General features: G+C 33.4%; 1 protein-coding gene across 1 annotated transcript in view; it reads left to right on the top strand.

The window, feature by feature from the left end:
- Positions 1-15,561, top strand: part of LOC150056781 (uncharacterized) — a 145,422-nt gene that overhangs the window by 5,168 nt on the left and 124,693 nt on the right. The window contains exon 2 of the mRNA XM_090341780.1: positions 8,348-8,512. Within this exon, the coding sequence (XP_090197906.1) occupies positions 8,348-8,372 (25 nt within the window). The 3' untranslated portion in view covers positions 8,373-8,512. The remainder of the gene's footprint in view (positions 1-8,347; positions 8,513-15,561) is intronic.

Below are 15,561 nucleotides of genomic sequence, written 5' to 3' on the forward strand. Positions count from 1 at the left end.
CTCCAAAACTCTGGTTTGTATTGTTGTTGGACAGAAGATTTTTTTTCACATTTTTTAAAAATTATCCATTGCCATAAAAGAACTTCCTCTCCAGCAAACTACTCTCAATTTTTCCTAACGAACAGTATAGACTTGACCCTCAAAATATACTCTTGCATTGTCTATCACTTATCTAGGATGGTACTTTCTAATGTGCTATTATTATTCCAGGTTGGATTATAATTTATCACTGAGAAGGGAAGGAATTTTATTATTCAATATACTATAAATGGCAAGAAGAAAGAGCTCTAGGAGATTCCTTGGGTATTGAAGAAGTGCTATTTATTAGTTAATTTCTTCGTTCAACAATAGTTATTTAATATCTACTACAGGCTAGGCCCTATCTTTTATATTTCTGGTGAAACAGTGATTAATATCAGGAAATTTTGATACAAAGATATCTGGACTTTCTGATGAATTATCTGTATTTTTGACTCAAAGTCTTATATGGCATGCCAAAATATTATTCCATACATTTTTAGCTTTCAATGGCATTCGTTCTGTAATAGATAGACCATGCTCCTAAAGGAGGCTAAGAGAATGGACTCTCATGAATCTTATCAGTGTCTTACAGTACAGCCTTTAGATATTCTACTGAGCGTTTGAAATACTGGCAGTATCACAGAGAAGTATGCATAGTTATCTGTGTAACTTTAAATACGTCGGTAAATTGTGACCTTATTGAGATCTATGGGTCTAGAATATGAAGCCTAGTAATACTGAAACTGTATTTCTTGCATAATTGTTAGGATTTCTTGGAAATTCAATTATTATGAACAGCCACACTCTTAACTAATGATAATGATTATGGCAACCAAAAAAACAAAGCCAATTTTTTATGATTCATACTTCATAAGGAGCCAAATTTCCATTCCATGGAGTATCTGTATTCAATTCTTCTTAATTCCATTTCCTTAAAACTGTTATTTTACAGACATTTCAAAATTCCCCCATCATATGTGATATATAACGAAGGAAGAATAGATTAACTTAGATCAGTGACATTTTATTAGAAAGTAACTATTATTTTATGTATGCTAAAGTAGCTGTACTTTCTGTATATTACACAGTAGAATATTGAAAGAAATGAAAAGAAAGACCTAATGGTAATATTGTTTTAAAAATGATCTAGAAGGGGTTAGTTGGAAAAACAACTTTACTTGAAATTTTACATTACATTATATGTTTTTTAATATAAAAATTGGACCTTGAAACTTACTGGAATTTTTTTTTTCCAGTCCTGGGCTTGAGCTCAGGGCCTAAGCACTGTCCTTGGACTTTCGCAAGACTAGAGCTCTACCACTAGAGCCTCAGCACCACTTCCAGCTTTTTTCTATGTATGTGGTACCAAGGAATTGAACTCGGGTCTTTGTGCATGCTAGGCAAGCACTCTTGCCTCTAGGCCAAACTCCTGGCCCCCTTACTGGTATTTTTGAAAACTAAAGTTTGTAGAGATTGAATGGCATGTTATAATTGATTTATTATTAGAATGCATCAGAATGACCTCAGAATACCAGGAAAGGCTACATATATATATCACTAAAACATATGTATGTATTTCAATCATTGATATAATAGTTATATAACTAGTTCTGGTTCCAACAATTACTGTAATGTATTAAAGTCAAGGTGTATTTGTTTCATAAATGCATCTAAAATTTTAGTATATAATTGAACTATAGTTTCATATTATGACTCTTATATGGAAAAGTACTATAAAACTTCACAAGGAAGATTGTTTAAGGTCTTTAATCTGAAATAAGCACATTGTATCTTGATCCAGAACAGTCAAATAACTGTCAAAGGTCAATATCTATTGTAATGACATTGATCATGGCCATTCTAACTGGAGTGAGATAGAATCTCAAAGTTGTTTTGATTTGTATTTTCTTTATGGCCATAGATATGAAGCATTTCTTCATGTGTCTATAGGCCATTCTTAGTTCTTCTTCAGATAAGTCTCTCAGTCTTTGGCCCGCCTTTTAATAGATGGTTGTTTCTTTGAAGATTAGTTTTGGAGAGATTCAATTATTTTGGCTGTTGATATATTTTAGATATGAGGTCTTTGTCTGTTGTGTGGTTAGTGAAGATCTATGTCCTTTGCCATACAGAAGCTCTGTAGTTTAATACAGTCCCATTTGTCCAAAATTTCTTTAATATGTTGTGTTTCATGGTCCTTGTTAAGAAAGTTTTGACCTGTGCCAAGGAGACCTAGTGTAGCTCCCATTCCTTCTTGTAAAGTTTTCAGGGTAACTGCTTTTACCTTAAGGTCTTTGATCCATTTGGAGTTAATCCTGGTGCTCAGTTTTGCTTTAAAATGTTAGATATTTATGTTAGACATTTTAATTCTATTGGATTAAAATATTCCTTCAATCTCATTCATTATGGTGTGTGGTGTGTGTGTGTGTGTGTGTGTGTGTGTGTTTGTGCTATCAGTAATGGATCTTGAACACAAACCTTAGGAACTCACTTGACTTTTTTCTCTCATAGATGCGGAAACTCTATCATTGGAACCACATCATTAATGGAGCTTTTATAGTGGCAAAAGACCATAATTAGTGTCCTATGACTTATTATTGTGTATGCTTCAATTTTAATTAATTTACAGATATACCAGGGAAGAAATAATCAATTTCTATTGGGATAACTTTTATGAGAAATAAGATTCACTCTGTAGCCAACCTGTTTTTCATCATACGATGAGCAGTGACTGCTGTGCAGAAAAACCATCATAGTAACTACACTTAATAAAGAATTGTAATTATGACTTTATAAATATTTTCATACTGAAAGTATTTCACTAAATCCTTTGTGAGGTAGAATTTAGAAATAAACTAGTATATTGAAAAGGGTGGCCTAGTGTTTGATTTATGACAAAGCAGAAATGTATTTGACTGAATATGTTGATATGTACTATAACTTTTCAGCCCAAATTAGCCAAATATTCACAGGTCATATACACATTAGTTTTGATTCAGAGTAAGTTAAATATGTATATATATATACATACATACACATGTAAATTTGTTGATATTATTTGTATGTATGTATAAGAACATGTGTGTATGTGCATATATCCACATATATATGTCCAATAATATCAACAGTTAAATGCAAAAATGGCTCTTTGAGGAGAAATGATGCCAGCTCTTTCATGTATAATTTAAGGTACATCCTATAACTCTGTTATATTATGCTAGTATGCATAATTTTAAATAAAAAATTATTGATATATTCATTATTTTTCAACATGCATTCAGTGAGATTATAAAACTGATTATATTCTAAATATCTGAAAAATACACGTAAGTTTTTATATCAATAGCAAATCACCAAAATGGCTGTTTTATTTATTATTTAAAAGTCCTTGATAATTATCATTTGATCATCACATAAAATACTCCACTTATGTTGTGACTACAGTGTACGTTTCCCAATAATATCAAAGAAATTGAATGTTTGTGTAGGTCACTCTTCTCTGTGTGAGCAAAATGACATGTGGAGGATTTAACATATTTTTATTGCAATTAATAGCGTGGCTACAGTTATATTTGCCAGATAGAAGGAACATTACTTCACACCATTGATACCCCTTCTCATGTTATTATATCCATTTTCCTTCCCCTAACCTCTTCCCTCACCTGTTTCCCCCCTTCTCTTCTCTATTTCATATAAACAAATAAACATATATACAATATAACAGATTATAAGGTAAGATACTGCAACAATATGAGAATAACAAAGGGACAACAAAAATGATGAGAAATAACATAGGACATTAAGAACAACATTCACTCATTATATAGGTCTTGTTTCCATATGTTGGAGGTCCTTTCATTTAACCTCATCCTATATGGCCTTGTGTATCTAGGTTTTATGCTATTTTAATCCTATGCTAAGAGAGTCCTAGATGTGTACTAATTGTACAAATGAAGGAAACCATTGAGCCTATGTTCCTTTGGGTCTGGCTTACTTCACTTAATATGATTTTTTCCAAGTCTTTCCATTTCCTTACAAATAGGGCAATGTCATACTTTCTGATGGCCTCATAGAATTACATTGTATATAAATACCACATCTTGTTGATCCACTCATCAACTGAGGGGAATCTGGGTTGGTTCCATATTTTTGCTATGGTAAATAGTGCTGCAATGAACATCGTTGTGTTAGTGGATTAAGTATGTCCTTGTTTCTGGACATTTGGTAAATGCCAAGTAGTGGAATTGCTGGATCATAGGGGAGCTCTATTAGTCTTTTAAGGAACTTCTATACTGTTTTCCAGAGTGGTTGAACGAGTTTGTACTCCCACCAACAGTGTATTAGTGTAGTGTAGTGTAATAGTGATCCCTCCTGACCACACCCCTGCCAGCATCTGTTGTTATTAGATTTCTTGATCATGGCCATTGTAACTGGAGTGAGGTGGAATCTCAGAGTTATTCTGATTGGCATCTCTTTTATGGCCAGAGATGGTGAGCATTTCTTCATGTGTCTATAGGCCATTCTTATTTCTTCTTCAGAAAAGTCTCTCTTCAAGTCTTTGGCCCATCTTTTATGGGATGGTTGTTACTTTGAAGATTAGTTTTGGAGTGATTCGGGATATGAGGCCTTTGTCTGTTGTATGGTTAGTGAAGATCTTCTCCTACTCAGAGTGAGGATGTGACATATTTATGAATCTCCAAATACTAAAATTTTTAAGTGTTAAGTCAGATCGAAATAAATGTGTGTAAAGAAAGATAAGTTTAACTGGGGCTGAGAGTTGGGCCTAGTGGTAGAGTGCTTGCCTAGCATGCATGAATCCCTGGTTTCAATGCCTGTGTACCACATACATGGAAAAAGCCAGAAGTGTGTGCTGTGGCTCTAGTGCTAACGTTGTCCAAGGACAAGCCTCAGGATTGACAAAAAAAAATAGATTTTTCTGTGCATCTTACAATCTCAAGATGCTTGTAGCCATCTTCTCACATGCGCTGAAAGCAACCTGCAGTGACACTCGAATCAGCATTTTGGAGTTGCTCCAAAAACTACAAGTCAAAGAGCAGTGTCTGCATTGACAAAGAAGCATTCATAGCTGTCAGGAGTTCAGTGTCCATTCTATCTGAAAAACAAACAAACAAACAGAATTTGATAATATTTTTTCCATGGGAAAAACATCTCTGAGAAAAATGAATGCTTTCCTGATCACTAATGAATACCTGTGCATTCTCAACACATGAAACATCATCATTCTAGAGTGTTACCTTGCCTATGCTGTTTTTGCAGAATGTCTATTTCTGCTGCCAGTAAAAGTACTTTTGTGGCAGTCCTCTATCAATTACCTTCTTGTATGCAAACACCTGCAGACCTCTGTTTGCAATGGGTGTATATGATTTAGGATTGAAGAAATTGCACCATGAACCAATCAATCAATGCATTGTGTTTGTGTGTGTGAGAGAGAGAAAGAGAGAGAGAGAAAGAGAGAGAGAGAGAGAATGAATGAGAGAGAATGAAGGACAGAGAATGGGAAGACAAAGTATGACTGAACAATTGCATTTATGAACAGCTCTTTGTGTTTTCACTTATAGTTGATGTCTTGAGTATACATAATTACCTTCTGAAATGTATCTTTTGAAATATATAACTAAGAATAAAAGCAACTGCATTTACAAAGAAAGCTTTTCATTTGGAATAATCTATCCCAATTTTCTCAGTGTTTCTCAGGACCAATAATTGCTATGCTTAAAATGTTTATCATATACTCTAAGTGCCCAAAGAGATAACAAATATAAATTTACAATTATGTTTTGTAGAAAGTAAAATGTAAGGTGAGCTGGAGATGTCACTCCTACGGTAAAATGACAGCAAGAAAAGAACCACTTCTCCAAGAAAGATCCAAGAAAAATTTAATATACTTTTGAAAACGTGTCTGAAAAAGTAAACTGAGACTTTCAATGTTTTTAAAATAGTTGTGGTGATTATTCTAAAATAGAAATAAGTAGATTACTCACATTTTTATTGTTCTTCAACCTTTTGGTTGATGGAGAATCAATTTGAAAATATACTGATTGTTAACTGTTGATTTACTCAGATCAAATTCTCTAGATATAACAATCTGGTCATAAAATCTAGTAAATATTCAAGTTAGTGTTTTATAACCACATGTTCAAAACCAACTAGAGTTTTAAAATGCTACTTTTTTCTTTTACAAATTTCTTTGCCTTGTTTTTTCTTTCTTTTTTTCTTTTTTTTGCCAGTCCTGGTCTTGAGCTCAGAATTTGAGCATTTTGACTTTCTCAAGGCTCTACCACTTGAGCCTCAGCACCACTTCTGTTTTTTTCTATGTATGTGGTATCAAAGAATTGAACCTGGGTCTTCGTGCATGCTAGGCAAGCACTCTACCACTAAGCCAAACTCTTGGCCCTGTTTTTTTTTTCTTCTTTGTTTATTTATTTTGTGATAGTGGAGTTTGAACCCTTTACTAGGTAGTTTCTCTACTATTTGAGCGAAATTGCTGGACCTGTTTTATAATTGTTTTCATGAGAGTGAAGAGATAAATGGAAAGACAGTTGGACTGGATTTGTATCCTAGATAAAAAATACATAGCATACATACTTGTTCTAATCCCTACTCATCTGGATTACTTATTACTTATCAGAAGTATAATATATATGTACATATATATAATATTAATATATGCATCCTCATGAGAGAAGCCATTTTGCTATAGTGAAATGTTGGACAAACATTTATGATCACTACATTCAGAAAACACCATTTTTTTTTCTTAAAATGATTTGGGCTATGGTTATTTTATTTAATTCTCAAAACATGGATTTCGGATCATTTAGCTTCTAGATATTACCTTATTATGACCCCAAGTTGTTTAACAACATTGCTTCTATAGCTATAGACATCTCAATTCTCTCCCCCCCCTCTCTAAATGGGGGAAAATAAGAAACTACTAACCTTTGTGTATGCATTATTCATCTCATTTTTCAAGAAGAAATTGTGATAAAAAAAACTGTGTGACCTGTCATTGTTACCTCTTGCTTTTTTGTTGTTGTTGTTGTTTTGTTTTACATTACGTTTTGTTTTTTCATCAATGGACAAATATCAAATATTATTCAAAATTTACTGACAAGCAAATAAAAAAATTAGGACTTTTGATACACAGGTCATCACTGGAATTAGAAAGGTCAGGGTGTCCATGTCTACATATATTTTAACTTTCAGAATATAAACCAAACTTTCAGTAACCTTAAAATATTGCCCTCAGAATTTATCCATTTAAAATAGAAATGATTTTCTTGTCATTACATTACTTCATAGGAATGTGAGATTTTATCTGGAAAAAAATGTGGCCTCTGAAGACACAGAAAAGCCAAAATGAGGCCGGGAGTTTGGCCTAGTGGTTAAAGTGCTTGCCTAGCATGCATGAAGACCCAGGTTCGATTCCTCGGTACCACATACATAGAAAAAAGCCGGAAGTGGTGCTGAGGCTCAAGTGGTAGAGCTCTAGCCTTGAGAAAGTCCAAGGACAGTGCTCAGGCCCTGAGCTCAAGCCCAGGACTGGCAAAAAAAAAAAAAAAAGCCAAAATGACTAAAGTCATGAGCTACTCTTGATACTATCTAGGGTTTGGTTTTTTTTCTCCACCAATAAAATGGCATCAAAGTGTTTAATAAAATGGCATCAAAGTGTTTCATTTTCTCCACCAATAAAATGGCATCAAAGTGTTTAATTTCCTCCAAGGTTTACTTAAAGGAAAATGAAACAGAGAACAGGAACTTCTTGAACATGGAGGTGTCCTGGGACACCTATATATAGGGTGCCTGATCTTGTCTAAAACATAGCTTTGGGTCCCTTTAGTTGAGGGCAGGACATGTTTTGCAAGGATTCTACTGATTGGTTCTACTGATAGTTGTCCTATGATAGGATCTCCCAACTTGGCTTTCCATAATGGAAAAGTACTTTTGATCCAATGGAACCTGGGGCAATGTGCCCCTGGCTGTAAAGGGCACATGTGTTTGGGACATGGAGCCTGCAGAGCCAATTGGTATTTCTTACCATTTCATTCTTTTCCTCCATGTTGGAGCTGGTCCTGACTGCAATCTTCTATAGATTACTGTCTAGCTAGGGTTGTGTAAATTCCTTTTACCTTTAACCTTGTCACAGAGGTCTTTGAATAAATTTGATGATACTGCAAATGGGTAAATTGGAATAGATAGATCTGCCGAAAAGCTGGTAATTTTTTTAAGACAGTGTAAAAGGACAATCTTAATTAAAATTTTCTAGTTTCTATAATATTTTGTCTAAATCCAGGCTTTATTTTTCCAGGAGCCCTCCAGTTAATCAGAGCTGACTTCATTGACAGCTTGCTCTGATAATTATAGCAATGCTTTCACTGAGTGACCCAAGAGATTAATGGAGTCAACCGCAACTTCAAGACTCAGAACACCAGAAATTGGAAAGAAATATGGTGACATTCTTTCATTATCTAAGGTATTTATTATTTCAATAAATTGCACAAAATCTGTAGATACATGGGTTAATTTCGGGCCTTTAAAATAATATTATTAACAATGTCTTATTAATAAAATATCATGTGTTAATACTTGGACTACCTACGTTGAAAATACAATCTTTTTTTTTTTAACCTGGTGTGTTGTTTATTTGTTTATTTGAAATAGGGAAGAGATGGGTGGAAAATAAGATGACTGGGTGGGGGGTGGGTGAGAGGGAAATGGGGACAAAAACATGAGAAAGGTTATCAATATGCGAGAAGTAATGCACCTACTACTTGATAAATGTAACTGTAACCCCTCTATACATTATCCCCACAATAAAATAAAAATAAAGAAAAAATGTTAAATGTCAAACAACTTTTATTTAACCATTCTTAAATTATTTCACAAAGCACAGTATTTTACTTTTAGCCCTTATTCCTGCTGTTGAAGTAAGTAGCAAAGACTACTTATCTTTGGCCTGGAGATTAGTATGGGCCAAGAACCTGTGATGTCCAGCTTAATGTCGGTAGTTGGTGTAGTTTTAATGACATAGATTTATTGCTGTGGGAGGGTTTTTAAAAATGTTTGATTTCTTTTCACCCATTTACTAAAATTCCCTTCCTTGTTAATCCAGGTTCATGCCTTTTATTACTACCTGCTTTTGCCTTCGAAAATACTCTTGCACAATTTACAGTTACTGCTTTCTCATTGGATGACTTGTCCGTGTCTCGTTGGTTCCTATTCACTGGTGTTGAGTTTGAAAGGAAGGTCTTGGAACATCCATCCCCTTCTCTAAATTACTTTTTTTCTTCAATGATACATTGATTCATCATTTTGGCACTGTATTGAGCTTTTATATTCCCTGGAATATTTCCTGCCTCTTCTTTCCATCTTGAGATGCTTGGATGTTCTCTCTTTTAACCATGGTAAACAAACACCTCTGTTTCCAAATATAACCCGTTTTATGTCTCTTTTCATTTCTGAATTTTAAAGTAACCACCTTCACTCCTAAGTAACCCTCAGTTTGTACAGTAAATGATAAAAGTTGTACAACATACTATTATCTTTCATTGTTGTTTTTCTAATTCTGTGCTGTTGATTTGAAGAACTATTTTCTCCAAAACAAGGAAGGTCCTTAGCTGGAGTTGGATTGCAGCTTGTTGGATTTTGTGTCTTAAGTATGTAAAGTAGGATAATGTTACTCTCAATATTTGTGTTGATGGAAATTGGAAATTTTTACAAAAACATGAGAAAGGGTAGCAATGTACTAGAAGTAATACACCTACTATCTGACAAATGGTAATCACTCTATACATTATCCCGACAATGAAAACATGCCAAAAAAAGAAATTGGAAAATTTTAAACTTTACAGTGGTGAAAATATTATTGATTACAAAGCATCAGCAAAAGTAATGTTTGTGTATTAAACTATTTTAATATCTAGTAGCTCTTTATGTGGTCTATGCTTTCTTGAAACATACTGCAATTTTTCCAGAGTGTAATATGACCAATTGGACCTATGATCAAAGTAATGTTGGAGACAATTACATTTCTTGTTTTGGTCCTCAGAATTTCTGAAAAATAATAGCAAGTTCTATTTGAATGTATTGAGTCTGTAGTGCTTGCTGAAGTAATGTCAGTTTGAATGATAGAATGACTGGTTCATATCTGAATTTTTTATTTGAGACACGCTTCTGGGATGTGAGAGAACAGAGCTGTTTCTCATAAACTGGACTCTAAGAAGTCTAAAAATCATATCATGCAGATAAAAAAGTAAATGAATAGGATATGCACTCTGATTATGGGTGGTGCCTTCTACATGTGCCTTCACATGTAGAAAAGAAAAATTCACTTTTTAGATATTATGTACAAGAAAAATAATGTATATTGTTAGATATTGGGTGAAGTTGCTAAAAAATGCATACATGTACCTGTCAGACCTCACATATATCCAAATAAGGAGCAGCAGCTAAGATCTAAGCTTTTGCATTGCTCTTCTATACTTTCAGATTTCAACCTTATGATTCCGTGATACATCCCCTTCAAAATTTGTTTCTTCTACTTTCTTCTTTTATCATTTTAATTTATTTTATTTTTGACCTCTCTAAATGGACTTTGAGGTGGGTTCTGGTGATCAGTGAAATACTTCAATAAAGGCAAACAGAAACAGAGGCAGAACATTATTAGAGATATAAAATGGAAATAGAAATGTGATTAATGAAAAACTGTGCATGCTAAGCCCTTGTCCAGTTGCTGAGAACATGTCTATTTTTCTTGTCTATTGATATAAAATGAAAATAATGACTTATACTATGTGCTATAAGCAAAACACATAGAAATCCATAGGGGACATATCTATACAATGGCCTGTGGAAATCATCCTGGAGTATTTATAAAGTGAATTTGCCATAATGTTCTCAAGAGAACACCTTCTTGGTGTAAGCCCATTTTAAACAGGTAAATTTGAAAGAGTTACATGGTTCTTTATCATCAGTAATGCCATTTATACTGGAAGGATCTTCCAGGGCACAGATCACAGAGCTAAATCCTTGATGTGCTTGGGAATGTAATATGGAAAATGGATGGTGATTCTTTTTCAAAATCTGTCTTTAAGTATTATTTATGCTAAAGAAGGTTATTAGGTATAAAGTGAGTAGAAGTTGGAGATTGTTCTGGCTGGCCTTTGCTGCTGTCACAGCTCGCTATACTTTATCGTTAAGCTTATACTTTGCCATTCAGTTAAAGGAAGCATTTGTTTGAAATTTCATGGAATTTTGGAAATTGCTAGAAGGAGACAGAAGAGAACAACTGATGGAATACTTTAGGTGTGCCAGGATCAATTGTATGGATCAATGTAAACAACAAAATTGAACCATTCACCTAGAAAACTTTGAGGTATTTTAAGCTTTTGTTACTTAAATAACTAAAAAAAACCCTTTTTGGAAGCTAATAAAGAGTTGCTTCATTATGATTAATCTCACTATAAAATTTTTGAAATTAAGTTTGAAATGGAAATATTTTTATTTACTAGGTATAAATTCTTCAGATCTTTTAATATTTTGTTGATAATAATTACCTAAATTTCTTCTAAGGCCATTAAAGTAGAATGTTCTAAAACATAGTTGTTCCTCTTGTGGCAGAAGATGAATACAATGTTGTTTACTGTAACAGGATTCAGGAGTTTGGTGCATTGTAGATCATGCAAAAGGTATAAGAAGAGTATCAGGAAGCCAGTGATGGTTCACATTTACAAATTAGCAAGTTAGGAGTCTGAGTTTTGAGGATCATGGTTCAAATCCATCCTAGGAAGGATAACTCCATCACTCAGTCACAAAGAAACCTAAAGTGGGGCTGTGAGCAAATAAAACCTAAAGGACAGTGTATAAGCCTTGAGCTCAAATCCCCAGGTCTGGATATAAAAAGAGTAAAAACCTAAGCTTGTATCTGTACCCTAGAGCTCTTAAGAAAGAAATGTAGAATATAACCTGGATTAATTTTTATAAGCACTTAAAAAATTTGGGCATGTAACAATATTAACCAACCAATAATTTTGATGGTTATGTAACTAAGGACTGGAAGTTGAACCAACTAAGGCAAATCCCAAGAGGAAGCCAATCAAAAAAATACTTTACTTGTAACCTTCTACATTTAGCCTTTTGTTCTGCTGTTTCTACTGCTGGAGGGGCTCTCTGTAGCTTTTTTAGTGTTGAGTGTTACCCAGTTTATGAAATGTTCTTTGGTGAAATAAACTGTGTCAGATTTTTTATTTCCTAAAGTTTTCTATTTAATCATCATGATAAAATGGAATGGGGGGAGGAAGAATTTAGAACATGTCCATAGTTCATTCTGTATACAGTTATTAAACTCACATAGCTAAACTTTGTGAATATTTATAGTCACTTGATATACAAAGTGCCTTTTATATGAAGCTTCCCTTTCATGTGTTGAATGGGAAATTTCAGAAATAAATTACTTACAGAGTAAACATTTCAGGACATTCTGTTCTGTATGTAGAACTCTTCACCATCCTCTATCTCATTTGGGAAGAATGAATCTTCTGTTGAGTATACTCAAGATGTGTGTATTGCTCACTTCTTACTTGGTAGTTGACTTGGCTATCAGCTTCAGTGTTGCAGTATTTGCTTGGGTTCAAGATACTTTTACATGGTAGCCTAAAATGGCATCACAGTGGCTGACATTCACCTCAATATGAACATTTGTATAAATTCATCACAAGAAATAAAACAAGAGCAGTATAAAACATATTTTAAGACAAATTTATCACATTCACGCAACTGCTACTATAATGTACTATTTTATATACTTTATTTCATTGTTGTTAATCTCTCACAGTGCCTAATATGTAACTTTATCCTAGATACTTATAGATAGGAGAAACATCCATAGGATTCAGTACTCTATTGAGTTTCAGAAGTCTACAAGAGTCTTGGAACTTATCCAATGTAAATAAGGGAAAATTACTGTAGTGTTCAAATGCTTTAGCTATATGAATTCTATAGTAAAGAGCTATATGCTATATACTAGATGGTATATAAGAGTCTCTTACATTGTCTTTCTGGTGCCATAGGCTACCAACAAAGGAATCAAAACTTCAAATAACCTAGTTAATTTATTCTACATGTCTTCACAAAATCAGTGTTCTACATAGCACTACCCTAACATAACATTGAACAATTGTGTTGTATAATTTAGACCATGATATGTGCAATATTTTGATTTTTTACAGAGAATGTAATGAACCAATCGAATAGCTGTAGTTAGAAAGGAACAAACTTTTATCTATTAAAGGGAGGGAGAAGAGAAAAGTTGTATTCCAAGTCAAAATAATTAATTTGTTCCTCTTCACTAACATGATCATGGTAGGAACTCACAATTTTAAATGTCCCTTAGATCATTTTAAAGACATTATATGTTTTTTCTCATTTAGTTGTCATTATGTGATGACTTATTTAGTGTTTTATAACGTTTGTTATAATGTAACCTGAGAATAGGGCACCCAATCACATTCAGAATTGAACAGCACTTTACTGTTTTGACCACAGAGTGAGCTTTGAAATGTACTTGAAGGTAAACCATTGCAGAACTTTTACTCATAAATACGAAGCAGCACTCTCTGTACAATCATGTAGGCATGAGCCATTGAAATTTGTTCAAACAGAATGGTATTATGTTGACTATATAAAATCCTCACTCTATTTTGAACATTTAGTGAAAATCTGTTGGAATATTAATAACTATGCTTCTGTCAGAAAGAATGACATCGCCCCAATTGTTAGGAATTGGAAAGACTTAGAAAAAATCATTTAAGTGAACTAAGCCAGACTCAAAGGAGCATAGGGTTAATGGTTTCCCTCATTTGTCATAAACAGTAGAAACCTTGGGCTCCCCTAGCAGAGATTTACAATAAAGCCAAACCTAGGCCATACAGTATGACGCTAAATGAAAGGACCTCTAGGATATAGAAACAAAAGCCATATAATGAGTGATTGTTGTCCTTAATGTACTATGTTATCTCTCATCTCTTTTGCTGTCCCTTGGTTATCTCATATTGTTACAGTATTTCACTTTGTTATCTGATATATTGGATATATGAGTATTTGCTTATTTGAAATTGGATAGGGAAGGGGGGAATACCATATGAGGGGTGGGGTGGTGGAGGGAAATGGGGACCAAGACATGAGAAAGGGTATCAATGATTGTGAAGTAATGCAACTTCCATCTGGTGAGTATAATGTAACCCTTCTATTAATTACAATAAAAGTATATGAAAAAAGAAATATAAAAATGTGAACATATGTAGAAGTAATATTGAAATATATTTGTTTGAATACAATATTAATATTTAAAAAATTAAGTTCACCTATTTTTCTATCTCTAATATGTGAACTTCTTAAACTTGATAAGTTAGAATTCAGAAAGCAGAATCCAACTAAATATTTGGCAAATAAAAAGTGGATGATTTTTTAAAAATGTTTGCACCTTCTATCTGGTGACTATAATGTAACCTTTCTATTAATTACAATAAAAAAATAAGAAAAAAATAGCTGAGCTTCTTCAAGAGGTCAGAAAGCAGTGATTTCACATTGTAAGCTGATAGTGGGGGGAAAGGCCTCAGAGTTATATGTTCAAAGAAATGCTGGAAATATTTTGGCTATCCAAAATATAAATATATTCACTGTATAGTTTATGTTCTATAAATGATAAAATTCAGATCATATTTGTCTGTACTAAAAAAATACAATTCTAGATGTATCATCGGGTCATTGTTTTCTATGCCAGCCTGTTCTAAAGAGCACTAATGGGGATACCCAGATTTTGATATTAAAATATTTTTGAAAATTATTAATTGAAATTTGACTAGAATGTCAAAACCATACATATTAAATGCTTGCAAATGTTGTATTCGGAGACAAGAACACTTTTATTAAACAATAACTACCATCTTCCCCAAAGCATTATAAATACCTTCAAAATTTAATATGGATAAAATGATTAAAGTAATATAGCATTTATCAAATGCATACTGGATACATATTATTGCTTTATCTTCAAATATACTTCCTAACTGAATGCTCAAAATCATATTGTCATTATTTACATTGGAGCTAACAGAAGTTGAAACATTCCTGAAGATTAAAGAAACAGTAATTGATAAAATTGGAATTCAAATTCCAATAGAACCTTGGTTCAAAGGGACTTGTAGAAAGAATGTCATTGGGTTCAAAGACCCACATAGGAGTGCTCCAGTCTTGTCTTTATCTTGCTAAGCCAAGTTGGACAAAGCTAATAACTACTTTGAGTGAGAGCTGATGATGATTGAAATGAAAGAAACAAACTTTTATTTTATTTTTTTACTTTATTTTTTTGTTATTGAGGTAATGTGTAGAGGGATTACAGTTACTTCAGCAGATAGTAGGTACATTACTTCTCACACATTGATACCCCTTCCCATGTTTTTGTCCCCATTTCGCTCCTCAACCCTCTCTCAATCCCCCTTTCCTTTCCTAATTCAAATGAACAAA

This window comes from Megascapheus bottae, chromosome 11, assembly GCF_031878675.1.
Source record: "Megascapheus bottae isolate mThoBot1 chromosome 11, mThoBot2.hap1, whole genome shotgun sequence".
NCBI lineage: Eukaryota > Metazoa > Chordata > Mammalia > Rodentia > Geomyidae > Megascapheus > Megascapheus bottae.